The sequence below is a fragment of the Balaenoptera acutorostrata genome, chromosome 5 (genome assembly GCF_949987535.1).
Source record: "Balaenoptera acutorostrata chromosome 5, mBalAcu1.1, whole genome shotgun sequence".
Lineage (NCBI taxonomy): Eukaryota > Metazoa > Chordata > Mammalia > Artiodactyla > Balaenopteridae > Balaenoptera > Balaenoptera acutorostrata.
Window position 1 is genome coordinate 33911274 of NC_080068.1, and position 13653 is coordinate 33924926.

At 48.9% G+C, this 13653-nt stretch overlaps 1 protein-coding gene across 5 annotated transcripts in view; it reads right to left on the reverse strand.

Annotated features, from left to right (window-relative positions):
• Positions 1-3427: 3427 nt before the first annotated feature.
• GATB (glutamyl-tRNA amidotransferase subunit B) overlaps positions 3428-13653 on the reverse strand; it is a 78106-nt gene continuing 67880 nt past the window's right edge. For 2 of the 5 annotated variants that reach the window (XM_057546676.1, XM_007189407.2), the window contains 2 exons: positions 7056-7190; positions 3428-5694 (listed from right to left, as the gene is read on the reverse strand). In XM_057546676.1, coding sequence (XP_057402659.1) covers positions 5566-5694; positions 7056-7190 — 264 coding nt within the window. In that variant the 3' untranslated portion in view covers positions 3428-5565. The other 3 variants (XR_451673.2, XM_007189410.2, XM_007189408.2) reach the window with 3 other exon arrangements.

Genomic DNA, 13653 nt, shown 5'->3' on the forward strand with positions numbered 1-13653 from the left:
GACAACCCAGTCTATTTGGAGGTGGACACTGGTTCAGGTTTCTGAAACCACTGCAGCCCTCCACCAGAGTACTGAGTCCAGGGTTTCTCAAAATGAAGTCAGAAAATGGACCTGGAAATATGTTCTAGGGAACTGGTGAACCCATGCAGTTGAGGGGAACAGCCAGGTGGGTTAGGTTAAGGATGGTTCGGGGGTGGTGTGGACATGCGAGAGGGAACACAGCAGAAACCAGAAGCTGAAATAGGAGAACAAATCCTGCGGGGTTTGGAGGAATGAACACTGATCTAGGCAGATAGATAGGAAGATACTGAACAGCAGGGGGTGGCGATGGGAATTCCTTGATGGGAAAAATCTCGGTAATGAAGTAGAATATTCTAGTCATAAAGTAATAGGTGACACCCTTAGAAATCTCTTTTGCAATGAGTTTGGGGAAGGATTTTGAACGATACTTGGCCTGCCTTAAAATGTGCCAGTGCGTGGATGCTTTTGCGTGCGACAGGCCCCCAGGACTCAGTGGACACGGGCTTTGGTGCAGGCCCTGAGGTTGGCGTCGCTGTGTCGAGCCTGGTGGCCCCGGGCAGCAGAGGTGAGTCACCGGTGCCCGGCGCATCACATCCTTCACCTGGATTCATAACTCAGAGTCTGACGTAAAGTTCTAGGTGGAGTGGATTCTGTGCTTCAAAATATAGGAGAGCACTGGGATACTTAAAATTGATTTTTGGAAGTGGCCAAATGTTTAAAAACGTTTGTTTTTAAAATTTTAAAGCGATTCCAGGTCGAGTTTAGCCTAAAATACAGTTTTATGGAGTAAATTACAGATTCCCAGACATGAAATGGGAATGCTGGAGTAACCAATCAGAGATGTGGTTTTATTAGTAGGTACTTCCTTTCCTTCCCCGGTATTGAGAGGAATTGTGAAATGGTCCCCATTTGACTTAGTAAAATACTTTGACGGGCTGGGGTTGGAATCGATGTCTCTGTCACGTGTAGGGAGGACGCATTCACTTCTTCCGCGGGTCCTCAGGGGTACCTTTTCCTCATCAAGTGGCTTTTACTTAGGTCTGACGCAGTTGTTGATTTTCAATCCATTAAGACACCCAGGGGTCCAGGGTGTTGTCAGGAGAGCATCCTCGTATGAGTAGAATCTAGAGACAGGATACGTGACTGTTCAGGTTACCTGTTCATTTTGGGCAGCCCATGGTACTCGGGGTTGAAAGTTGTTTTTGATGTCTCTGAATCAGCCTGGTTGCCAGGGTCAGTGTGTGTGGGTTTCCAGCTGTGTTCAGAGGTTTGGGGTTGTGGGTAGGCTGCCCGTTCTGAACGTGGGTCAGCGTGCCTGGGCTGCTCTCCTTGGGAAGTGCGGCCCCGACGGGGGTGGGATGTGTCACTGGTGTGACGGTGAATGTCTGCAGCGCACGCCCAGCTCTCACCCAGGGATGGGTCAATGTAATTGCTAACTACCAGCCGTGTATTTACTGAAATGGCTGGCACGCTTGGCCATTTTTATGCAACACTTTATTGCGGGACAGCTATTACTGCATGTGCTACTTCGAGTCACTGGCTAGGCCGGGGTAATTTGTGGCTCACCTTGCGTCCCAGCCAGCCTTGCGGTATTAGCTCTTCCTGAACAGCAGCCCTCTGTAGCTGAGGCCACAATGCTTTAAGTCGTTAAGAAGATATTCTCGGCCCCTTCTCGCTTCAGCCATCAGACTGTAAATCACACAACACTCATTCTCCATCAGATAACAGCTTATGACAGAACACTGTCAAACCGGTTTATACTCCATTCTTAAATCACATCACGGAGGAAACATTTTAAGAAAATGGAGTTGACTTTTTTTTTCCTTTTTGAATGACCATCATAAACCTAACGCTTTAGAAAGAGCTCTCAAAAGACTAAGAATTGTTTTCGGGATAATTTTGCCTCAGTAAATCCTCTCTATGTTCAGGCGTTTATTAGGCCATTACTTGTTTTGGAGGACAGATCATCCTGGCAGCTCATTAACTGGATAAACAGGGGCTTCAGTGAAAGATTTTCGCTGAGGCTTTGTAGGGACCAGAGGGACAGGGGCAAAGTTCTTCGGCCTCTGCACTTGGAATCCTAAGACAGGGGCCGATTTTAGCTGGGAATGCCCCTCCCTGTCCAGTCATCATTGTGAACTTTGTTCCTGTCACCCACACAAGGAACAAGGCCGCCAGTAGGGTCTGCCCGCATGCGTTCCATACATATTTCAGGCATCTTTGGGGAACCTTAGATTTACTGTGTGCTTTCCGAACCTGACAAGGGTTATGGTAGCTCTTAGGCCAGATTATGCATTTCACGGAGCTGAGGCTGCACAAGTCTGTGCTTCTTAGGGCAGCAGCTGACTTTTTATTGGGACAAGTCTAGAAAAGGAAAAGGCCCACCTATAACGAGGTACCATTTTGCCCTGCAGATATTTTAAAAGAGATTATTTGGTGTTGACAATATTACTTAAATGATTTTTGCTGAGACGTCTAAGGGAGACAACAAGAGAGGATTTCAGTCAGCGCTGTCCATCTCACCATCGAGGGTCCGCTCTGTTCACAAATAATCCACAAATGCAATTTGTCTAAAATCTGCTGAAGAGGCATGGCAGTCATTTCCATGCTGCTTTTGGTGGTGGGTAAGTAACACGGCCTTTCATATAGATCTAGTGGTTTTTTTCAAATAGTCCTATGTGGAATCCTTGAAACGATGCGGCTAAATTCATTAGACATGAAAAATACAATATGGATTGTGGGTCCTGGCCGTAAGCTATACATTGAACTAACCAACCAACGCAAAGCTCTAGGAGAGTGTTTACTTGAAAGCAATTCATAGCCTTCTTCCAGATTAGCCATAATTACCAAAAAGAAGGGAGGGAGGGAGCTCAGCTAAAAACATCCTTAACTTGGTATAAATAATGATGTTTTTTTCCCTGGGTTGTCTACATCTTAAAAGATGGGAACAGAAGTTCACCTTGACGCATAAGCCTGGACAGAGTCAAGAAGCTCCTTCCTAGACCCAGAGTTTAAAAACCTAGTGGATGGCAGCACCCACCCCTCATACAGAGGGACTCCCACAAAAGGCTGTCCATTAATTTTGTTTTATAAACTTAATGAACTTTTGCTAAAAACTGATCCTGTGCCAGGTAGCATGCCGAGTGCTGAGGCCGCCATTCCTCCCCTCCCGCCAGAACCAGCCGACCAACCAACCTCCTCCTCAAGCCACAGGGCACCCGGTTTGGGCCTGACCAGGCCGAGCTGGTGCAGGCCCACCCGGGGGAGCCAGCCTTCCAGCATGTTGCCCTCCCAGCCTCCAGGTGTGTGGGCGCCAATGACAGATGGCACTGGCTTCACCTATGGTGCCAACTCATACCTTTTAATGAGATTTCCCCCTGAATAGCAAACAGAGAACCAGACTAAATTCACACTCATGCAAAAATGTATTTAAAATTGTATTTCACTGAAGCCCACTTACAAGTAGAGCCATACTTTGTGAATTTCTTAGGGTGTTAGATACACATATATTTTGAATATCTAGTCAGGTTCCAAGTAAGATATCTGAGCTGTGCTTTTTCTTTCTATGAGCAGTTATAACAACACAATCTCATTTTTAGGATTTCAGAAGTGGGCCTTCAAGACAACAAGCAATTGTCAGAGCTGGATGACAGTTAGTTAGCATTGTAAAGATCAAGTGCTTTTTTGTGTGTTGAGGTAACTGGTTTATAACATTATATGTTTCACGTGTATAACATTATATTTTGACTTCTCCATACACTACAGTGTATTCACCATCAAAGGCTGAGTTTCTGTCTGCCACCATATAGTTGACCCCCTTTACCCATTCCGCCCTCCCTCTACCCCTGACCCCAGCAATGGCATTTTTCTCCTGAAATGATCAGTCCATAAGACGGTTTACATATGACATGATATTGTTGGTAAATGGCCTTCATCTGGCTGTCCCTGCCCCTCCCCAGACCCCACTTAAGTAAGCCCTTGATTTAAAACGGTCTGGAAAGATTGTCCAGTGCTTTCTGTAAGTGTTGATGACCAAGAAGCCAGACCTTTGGTGAAAATGGAGTTTGTAAAACAAAACTGAATCTTATCATTTCTTACAAAATCATGATCCCTCCAGACTCAGGAGCTACGGGGTTGGAGGGGTGGGGACTGGCCCTGCCTTTCTCTCTCGAAAAGAGGTTTGATGAAAGTATTTTACTGTCAGGCCCAGGAGTTTTCAGTACTGCAACGGGATGCGCAAGGGGCACGCGGCTTCCTGGGTGATGTAACGTACCGTATTCTCTTAACACTTCTAAGTCACTCATTTTTTAAAAAGTTAGTTTTTAAAAAAACCTTACCTCTTCATGCTTGTCTGAAATAAGCCAGATGACTGGTCCCTGCTTTTCTGGCTGGGAAGAGGGGCAGTCCTCTCTTTACTCCTAGTTAAGGAAGTCCTGAGCGATCGTCTGCAACCAGGAACCATGAGCTGCTAAGTTGGTGGCTCTCTTCCGGGTCCCCAGCTGCCACTGGAGCACCGTTCATGACGGAAATGTTTGTACTCTTCTTAGTACAAGAGAGAATTCAGTGTAAAATCAGGGCCTCCAAAAATTTTATGTCACAGTTTATTTGACATGTGCTTTTAAAAAACAGCACTTGCAAAACTGGTGTTTAGTGTTGTCAGTCAGAGGGAACAAAGGCGTGCAGTGAACAAAGGGGTGCCCCAGTGCGACGGAGAAATAGTATTATTGCCATGAGAACAGGGGTGAGGGCAACGCAGCCTCCGTGGACTACTGTTAACTGTACCACAGTTACCATTAAAGGTCAAGATTTTGATTTACTAGCTTACCATCTTATTCTTTCCAGGCAAAACAAGTCAGTTTAATGTTACAGCTTTTTTTTCGCCTTTTAAAACTTTCGGTCTGAGGGTGGGGAGGGGGGTTGTCCATTGCCCGATCTTCGACGTTTAAGTTAATTTTTTATGTGATATTTCAGTATAAATTTTATTCATTAAATTTATTTGAAAACTTCTGTTGTCTTTTTTACCAAAAAAAAAAAAAAAAAAAAAAAATCATTTATTCTCAGACCTCTGCCTTCTGGGATCCCTGGGCGTTGAATGGGCAACATCACTTTTCCTCAGTGGATGGGAGAATACAGCTAATTCCTGGTACTAAGGCTAATGAGAGCGCCCCAAACAAAAGACCGCATCCAGATCACGGCCTCGCTTCATCATTGCTAATCCCCAGCACCTGGAACAACGCCCGGCCCTTAGCATGGGCTTAAAAATATTTGTCGAGGTACCTGCGGAATGAAACGTGTTCCTAGGGCGGTGACAGTATCTGAAACAGCATGTGGCGTTGAGCTCGGCGTCACTGCGCACTAGGACGTTCTGTTTCTCACCACCGCTGCACCTCCCCCGGAAGCGTGTGATGTCGATGAACAACGGCGCCAGGCCTGGTCTGCGTGGAGGTGGCACCTCAAGGCGCAGGTCGGGCGGGGCGTCTGGCTGGGGCTTAGGACGTCAGCGCACAGGCTCCAGCCCGGCCGTGGCAGGGGGACCTGAAGCCGTCACGACGACAGCTGCCTCTCCAGCACCTCCTTTATCACCGTCGGATCCGCTCGGCCGAGAGTCGCTCTTCGGACCAACCCAATCAGTTTGTTTATGGCCCTGGGGTTTCCCTTCTTTACATCCGTAACCTTTAAAGACAGATTATTTTAGAGGAGAAAATAGAGGCTCTCGCCTAAAAATCTTAAATCAAGTTTACGTTTATGGAAACTTAAATACAGTTTCTTTTTTCTGTATTAGATATAGAATGAGAAAAGGAAAAAGGGGAGGGGGTGACCTTCGGAGGAGGTTTCTGGGCTTCTGGCAAAGGAGGTGTCTGCTAGCCCGTCCCCTGATTAAAAGGGAGTGAGGAGGGCCGTGACGTGTCACAGCTGAGGGTTCGGTGCGCGGGACCTGGGTGCCGGATCGTGAAGCCCCCGACCCTCCTGGGGCTCAGCGGGCTCTCCTCCCCCCACTCCCTGCCAAGAAGCTCGTTTGCTAGAAGACGAAGCCACGAGATGGCAACGCTCCCCGAGCATCTGGGTGGGGGAGTGGCTGGCTGGCAGGCCGGAAGGGCCGGGGCAGGGGGCGCTGAGTGCCCGTCAAACAGAAACCGCGTCAGGGCCACCCGCCCGACCTCCTGCTTCTGATCGGCAACAGCGTCTGCGAGTATCTGCGCGCAGTGCTGCATTCTGAGTCTGAAACTAAAAGTGTGTCTTTATCAGTCACTCCAGATGAGGCTGGAAGATGGAGATTGCCGAGACCCTGCGCAAGCTCATTTTCCTTATCGAGAGCTCTTCACAGAGCTGTTAGTGTCCCCGCAAGTGGATGGGTAGGTGGTATCATTCTGAAAGGGATGCTAGCAATTTTATTCCCCACTGAAAAGTATCTCTGGACAATATGATTAGACTTGGGGAGGGAGGGATGCTCCTCATTTTAGCTGTTCTATTTTGTTCTACGCTCAGAACACAGAATGACTTGATTTCCAGCTATGTTCCTGTCAAGGAGTTTCTCCGTAATTTACAAATAATGTTCCCTTCTGCCTTTCCTCCCAGCTCTCAAAGGCACAGAACTGAAGTGTTTCCCTGTCTCTGCCCCTGTGCAGTGCTGCCTGCTGCTTCCTGAAAGAGAGGTCCTCTTACAAAGCAGAGCTCGGCAACCTTGGGAGAGGGCCGCAGGCCTGGGAGGTCGAAACTTGCTAACACCCCCTTCAACCGAAACTCCATGAGATTAAGCTCCAGGGGGGAATTTTCCTTCTAGGAAAAGCTGTATTTTTCCAATAGTCACCTAATTTCATCTCTTGATTCTAGCTTAAAACTGACAAAAATAACTGGGGGATTATTGATGAAACTGGGCCAACCGTTACTAGGAAGCGCCGCTGGGCTGCCAGGGGGAGAGGCAGAGGGGCTCCTGGCTGAGTCCTCAGGCGGCCCTGGCCCTGGGCCTCTGCCGGCAAGCCCCTGCCCACCTGCCGCTGCGCGTGAAGACCCCCTTCCCCCGAGGGGCTAGTTACCACTTGGGGATGCGTCTCTAGCGTGGAGCGGCAGAGCAGCTCCAGCGCCTCTGCATCCTGCATCAGTTCAAGCTGCTTTTCTGCAACCATCTGTGCTGGGGTCTTGCCCTTACTCCTCCACAGTTCCTCAAACACCTGCGGGCGGAGAGGGGCGGGGTCAGCTCTTCCGCCAGCTCCACTTGCTGGGGTGGAAGAGCAGTCAGTGAATTCCCAGCCGCGTGCAGACACACCCGGGGCCTCCCCGCGCTGAGCTGCGCCCTCAGAACAGAGCCCGAGACCCTGCCGGTGAAGACGCTGGCGGAGACGGGTCGTCCCCACTCGCCGACTCCAAGGGCACAGCAGGGAGGGCGGGGAGTGTGAGAAGATGATCACTCACAGTGCCCCTGCTGACGGGAATGCCACTGAATCAATCAATTACGGTGGCATGTTGGTGAAGGATGGGGCCACACGGGCTGCAAGAGGGAACCACTGCACTTAGAGGGGTCCTGAAAACTCGGCCTCTGCTGGGAAATGGGAGTTTTTTTGGGGAGGGGGCGAGCAAGGGGCCCATAATGAAGATACAGAATGAAAAATAACGAAAAACATAAATCACAATCCTCGGGGCCCAAGGCTTACCACATCCATCCCCACAGGTGGATGTGGCCCCGAACCTGGCTAGGATAATTAGCAGTTGACGGTGTGGGTATTTTTCTACTTAAAAAAATAACCAATTCCCAAACTTAATAAAGTTGGAAAAAAGGAAGACATTTGTAAAGAAGGGGTGTCCCAGGGCAGTTTTCCACAGTGCCTGTTTCTCTAGTGTGAGCTGTTAGGGGAGGGGATCCCGTTAGCCTCCAGCTCAGCCAGCAGTCAGCACTGAGCACTTTCCAGCCAGGAGCCCCCCTGCCCGGAACAGTGTGCCTTCAGCTCGGCTGTCGGGCACCCACGGTGACTGTGGTCCAGAGGCGTCTCTGGGGCATCCTTCCGAAAGCACCCCCACAGGGCACACTCTGGCGACCACCACACAGCCCTGGCCGCATACGCAGACCTGTCCCCGCTCTTAGAAAAATAGTGAACATAAGTGCCTCCAACTCAATTCTTCAAATGTGTATTCAGCCGACAATGAGAAAGGCATTGAGGAGAGAGGGGCACACAGCAGGTAAGAACCTCCCCTGCTCTCAGCAGACGTATTGATGGTGTGCCCATAGCACAGGAACCGGAGAACAGACAATCTGTGATGCGGATCAGACTCAGTGTCTGAAGAGCTTCTCTGCCCCCTTTCCCTGATAGATTTATTTCTCTTGAATAAGACTTACAATTTTAAAACATTGTTCCTAATTATAAAATTTAATACGTGTTCACTGTAGAAAATAAGGAAGGAAATACAGAAAAGACAAAGTGAAATCTTACCCGATTCCCATCCCCTCAAGGTGACCAATGTTAGTATTCTGGTATTTTCCCTTCCATGGTTTTCTTTATGTTTTTGTAACATAATTGTGACCACAGCACATATACAATTTGTAACCTGCTTCTGTTTCACTGATTACAGAAGTACTTTCTTGTATTAACAACAAAATCTAATATTCATCATGATTTAATTAAATGACCCCCTACTGGTAGATTTTGACCAGTGTTTATTTTGTTCATCTGCAGAGTCTCCTAAAAAAGTTTCTAGTTGAAAATGTCCAACACTCAGGAAGCGAGGCTGGAGATCTCAAGAGAGATCAGATCCCTGGCTCATAACAGAAATCACCTGCAAGGTCTCCCTTATGAGAATCTACGCAGCAACTCTTTACAGGAAAGCCCCGCAGGTGTGGACGCTGCTTGCAGCCCAGGGCTGGGAAGAGCTGAACGCCTGGTGGTCACAGGCCCCTGCAGCCACTGTGGCTGCAAGTGCAGAGCTGAGCTGGCCGCCCAGGGGTCAACCTTTGCCTGGCACCCAATACAGCTGGGACCCGACAGGCCCAAACACTGGTTGGATCTGCTTGGGCCAAAATAACAAGAATAAAGGCAACTGAGGCAGTCAGGGACCAAGGCCAAACCACACCTTTCAGAAGGAGAAGCAGGACAATGCTGGGACGATGCTTTTACATGCAGAGAGTCTGGCTGCCCCCTGAGAGGGTGGGGAGGGGTACCAAGGAGTGACCTAGGGAAGCACACCTCAGCAGCCTCCAGGAGCAAATGCCCGGTGGCTGCAGGGCTCTCCCACTCCCAGAGTTAGAACACATCAGCTTACTCACTTCCCAAATTAGCTCCCCTGGGCTGACACAGTGGATTCCAGAATCCAATCCTCTGCTTGTTCCTATTTAAGGCACAGACAGTGCCCTCCTGGCTGCAGCCCAGCAGGGCAGGAGCCACTAAAAGGGGCCCAGCCGCCTCCAGGCCAGACTCTGCGGCCTCCCCTGGCCTCCTGGCTGCAGACATCGTGGCTCTGTGCTTGCCAGCCTCGTGCTGCGGCATAAATCCTCAGCTTTTGTCTGTGTTTAATCACCACCCTGGGAAGTGCTATCGAAGTGCAATTGTTTCTGGCCAGGCGTGCGGCTCCCAGGCCTGCTGCTGCTCACCCAAGACAAACCACATCACAAGGGGGTCCTGGTGCAGGGCCGGTCATCTGGGTTAATAAATGGCCACCGGGGTAGGGAGTACTGCAAGCTGGGGACCCCCGATCACACCCCGACCACCGAAGCCGGCTCTGACACATGGGGTGGAAACTCAGGCTTCAGTTCCTGGTGACTGAGCACATGCCCTCCTAACTACTACCCAACCATTTCTCTAGCTAAAGCTATTTTTAAGGAATCTGGAGGGAAGGACAAAAGGAGAGTACACAGGCTCCTGGCCTATCCCTGCCTGTTTGGGGCTTCCAGGGTCAGAGGGTGGCGGAAAGACCTGTTCCAGGGAGAGGGCAGGGAGGGAGCGGTGACAGACAGAGAGGGGGCCCCTCTGGGCAAAGGCAAGTATCGTGAAAGGTCATTCTTCTAGAAAGGCACAGACGTCAATCTAGGCCCTTAAGAGAAGCAGGGCACAGGAAAATGTGCAAAGAACTGACGCACTAAAAGGGAGAAAAAGACATTAAATCACTCCGAAGTTTTACTGCACGACGTAACATTTTCTACATTAAAAGGTTTTTGGTGATTTCTGTTTAAAGTAGACCCCAAAGTAGACGAGAGGAAATTGCTTACGTGGCACACTGGCGTGTTAAAATCCGACTTCCCCCTCTGCGGAGTCCCAGTCCAGCCTGGTCCCACAGGAAGCAGCAGAGGGACGATCCTTGGGAGACGGCGGACCGTCTGCACCTACTCCAGGCTCGCACCGAGGAGACACGTAGGCATCTGGCGTGATCTCCCCTGGGGCCTGGCCGGCCAGCAGTCTGGACAACGCCCGGGGCCCCCCCCGAGTCCCCAGAGGCTCAGGACCCTGGCATGCTAGCTGCAGGGGTGTTGTGATTCTGCAGGTGGGGGTCTGGTGTGCCCTGTCCTTGGCGAGGGGAGGAGACGGGGGCCACTTCATTAGACAGAACCGGATCCTGTGAGAGAAGCCCGGGTGCTTTTGTCTACAGTTACCAGGAGGTTGCTCACGATGATAAATAATCTTTGAGTTTCTGTTTCTGAAAGACAGCGCTGCCTCATGGCAGCAACCTCTTAACTCCCCTGGGGCCCAGGGAGCTGAGGGGGTGAGGTCTGTAAATCTCAGAAGCACCGTTGGGACACCTGGGGGGAAGGGGCAGTGAAACGTGTCAGGGATGAAAATAATGGACAATCATGGAAGGGAGAGCCGGATGGCAAGAGGTGGATTAATAATAAATTAGACGTAAAGTGGGAGAGTCTTTGGAGTTCAGAACGTTCCCAGGGCAGGGTGACTCCTTCTGCGTATCTGTCATCCTTAGGAGTCATTTTCTCAGTCAACTTTCTTTCTCATCTCCTGGTTATTCAATCACTAGTAGGACCTCTTCCAGTTCTGTCAGAGGAAACACCAGTAACCAGTGGAACCAGAGTCATTCTGCCTCCCAGGGTTTCTAAAACCTAAGGCCTACTTGGATTCCTCTGTCAGATTCAGTAAAAATTAATTATAACACATTTATGTGTTACATTTTACAGTAGACTATAAAAATAAGACGCTCAATGTAATTAGTCATCAGGGAAACGCAAATCAATACACCATGAGCTACTACTTTACACCTACTAGGATGACTACAATCAAAAAGCAGGACAATTACAAGGGCTGGCGGGGATGTGGAGAAACTGGAACCCTCACACACTGCTGAGGGGACTGTAAAATGGTGCAGCCCATTTGGAAAACAGTCCGGCAGGTCCTCAAAATGTTAAACATACAATTACCACGTGACCCAGAGATTCCATTCCTATAGGTACCACCCCAAGAAATTTGAAAACATATGCACCAACAAAACCCTGTACATACATGTTCACAGCAGCATTATCCATAAGAGCCAAAACCAGGAAACAACACAAGTGTCCACTTACTGATGAATGGTAGACAAAATGTGGTTCTGTCCACACGACGGGATATTCTTTAGCCATAAAAAGGCATGAAGTACTGACACAACATAGATGGACTTTGAAAACATGACACTATGTGAAAGAAGCCAGACACAAAAGGCCACATATTGTATGAGTCCATTTATCTTAAATGCCCAGACTAGGCCAATCCATAGAGACAGACGGTAGATTAGCAGTTGCCCAGGGTAAGGGGTTAATGGGGTGAAACTGCTAATTGGATGCAGGGTTATGTTTCTGCGGTGATGAAAATGTTCTGGAATTAGATAGTGGTGATGGTTATAACCTTGTGACTATACTAAAAACCAATGAACTGTACGCTTCTTAAAAAATAAAACTAAAAAACAGTACACTAAAACCTCTTATTTTCACAAGGCTTATTTTTCTAACCTCCTGTCTGCCCAGCCCACAATCCACCCTGCTAACTCTATGTATGCACAGAAAGCTGCCTGGGATGATGTTCACCCAATATATATATATATTTTAATTTTTAAAAATTTTTGGCCATGCCGTGCAGCATGTGGAATCTTAGTTCCCCGAGCAGCGACTGAACCCGCGCCCCCTGCAATGGAAGCACGGAGTCTTAACCACTGGACCGCCAGGGAAGTCCCGTTCACCCAGTATTAATGGTAGTTATTTCAAGGTGGTAGAATTGGAAAATCTTTATATTTTTCAGCATTACTTAAGTTTGTCACAGTGAACAAATACCATTTTTTTTCACCAGAAGATCAGTGATTTTTTAAAAAAACAGAAAAGAAGGTAGAAAAATTAAAAAGCAAATCCCCTAAGGCAATGGTGTGTAAGGGAGATGCCCTCATGGGACACACAATCAGACTTTTAGTTTGGTTCTGTGATTGCCTTACAGAAGCCAGGATTCCACCCCACCTCCTTTAAACATGCTGGACGCCGACAGAATCCAAAAATGTCTCTTATCTGTATCTGAACCCAGCTGTCAGCATTCCCCCGCAGTTCCAGTCTCTTCCCTCTGAACCTAACATATTATCTGCACTAGGTTTTCTTTGCTGGGGCAGGAGGAGTAGGAAGGGGAAGGTTTTTTTCCTCTTTGGTTTCAAATGCAACAATTCATTTGCTCTTATGTGTATATAGTTTCCTTCTGCCCTCAGGCCATCTAATCATCCTGCTACTGCTGAGCACCGTCATAAACATTTGTATTCCTCTGACATCCAGGCAACCAAAACCCTTTCCTAAATGTGGCGCAGGCCCTATACTTGACAGCCTCACTTGGTGGTGGGTAAGCAGAGCCTTTTTTAGTTGCCATCCCCAGTTTCACAGCACAGAGCTGGGTGTATGCTCCACGGTGCCTCGTAATTAGCCAAAAGCAGCCGCTTTTCCAAAGCCTCGCTACGTAACCTGCCACTACTGAGGAGATGTATAAATATTAAATGCCAAAGGCACCATTAAAATAACATTAGGGCTTCCCTGGTGGCGCAGTGGTTGAGAATCTGCCTGCTAATGCGGGAGACACGGGTTCGAGCCCTGGTCTGGGAAGATCCCACATGCCACGGAGCAGCTGGGCCCGTGAGCCACAGCTGCTGAGCCTGCGCGTCTGGAGCCTGTGCCCCGCAACGGGAGGGGCCGCGATAGTGAAAGGCCCGCGCACCGCGATGAAGAGCGGTCCCCGCACCGCGATGAAGAGTGGCCCCCACTTGCCGCAACTAGAGAAAGCCCTCGCACGAACCGAAGATCCAGCACAGCCAAAAATAAATAAATAAATAAATAAAAAAATTAAAAAAAAAAAAATAACATTAAGTTACTGGCTGAAGAACTGACAGCTGTGATATCTGAAGTCGAGATCAGGCGGCCGCCTTGGTGTTCATTATCCTTCTGGGTGCTTATTTGTAAGAGTTCTCTGAGTTCCAGGGACCTTGTGCCCACCTGAGACTGTCAGGTGGGGCTGGAGATGAGGCGGAAGGCCGCCTTTGATGAGGATGCTATTTTTCCGGGTTTTCACACACTGGGCCTGTGTGTAAAATTTAATCTACTAAGTGGGAGGCAGTCTGTCTGGCCTCACCTTTCTTGCTGGAAGACTGACTTTCAGGGGCAACCACGTGACAAGACAAACGAGCCCCTGGTACTGGGTGGGAGGC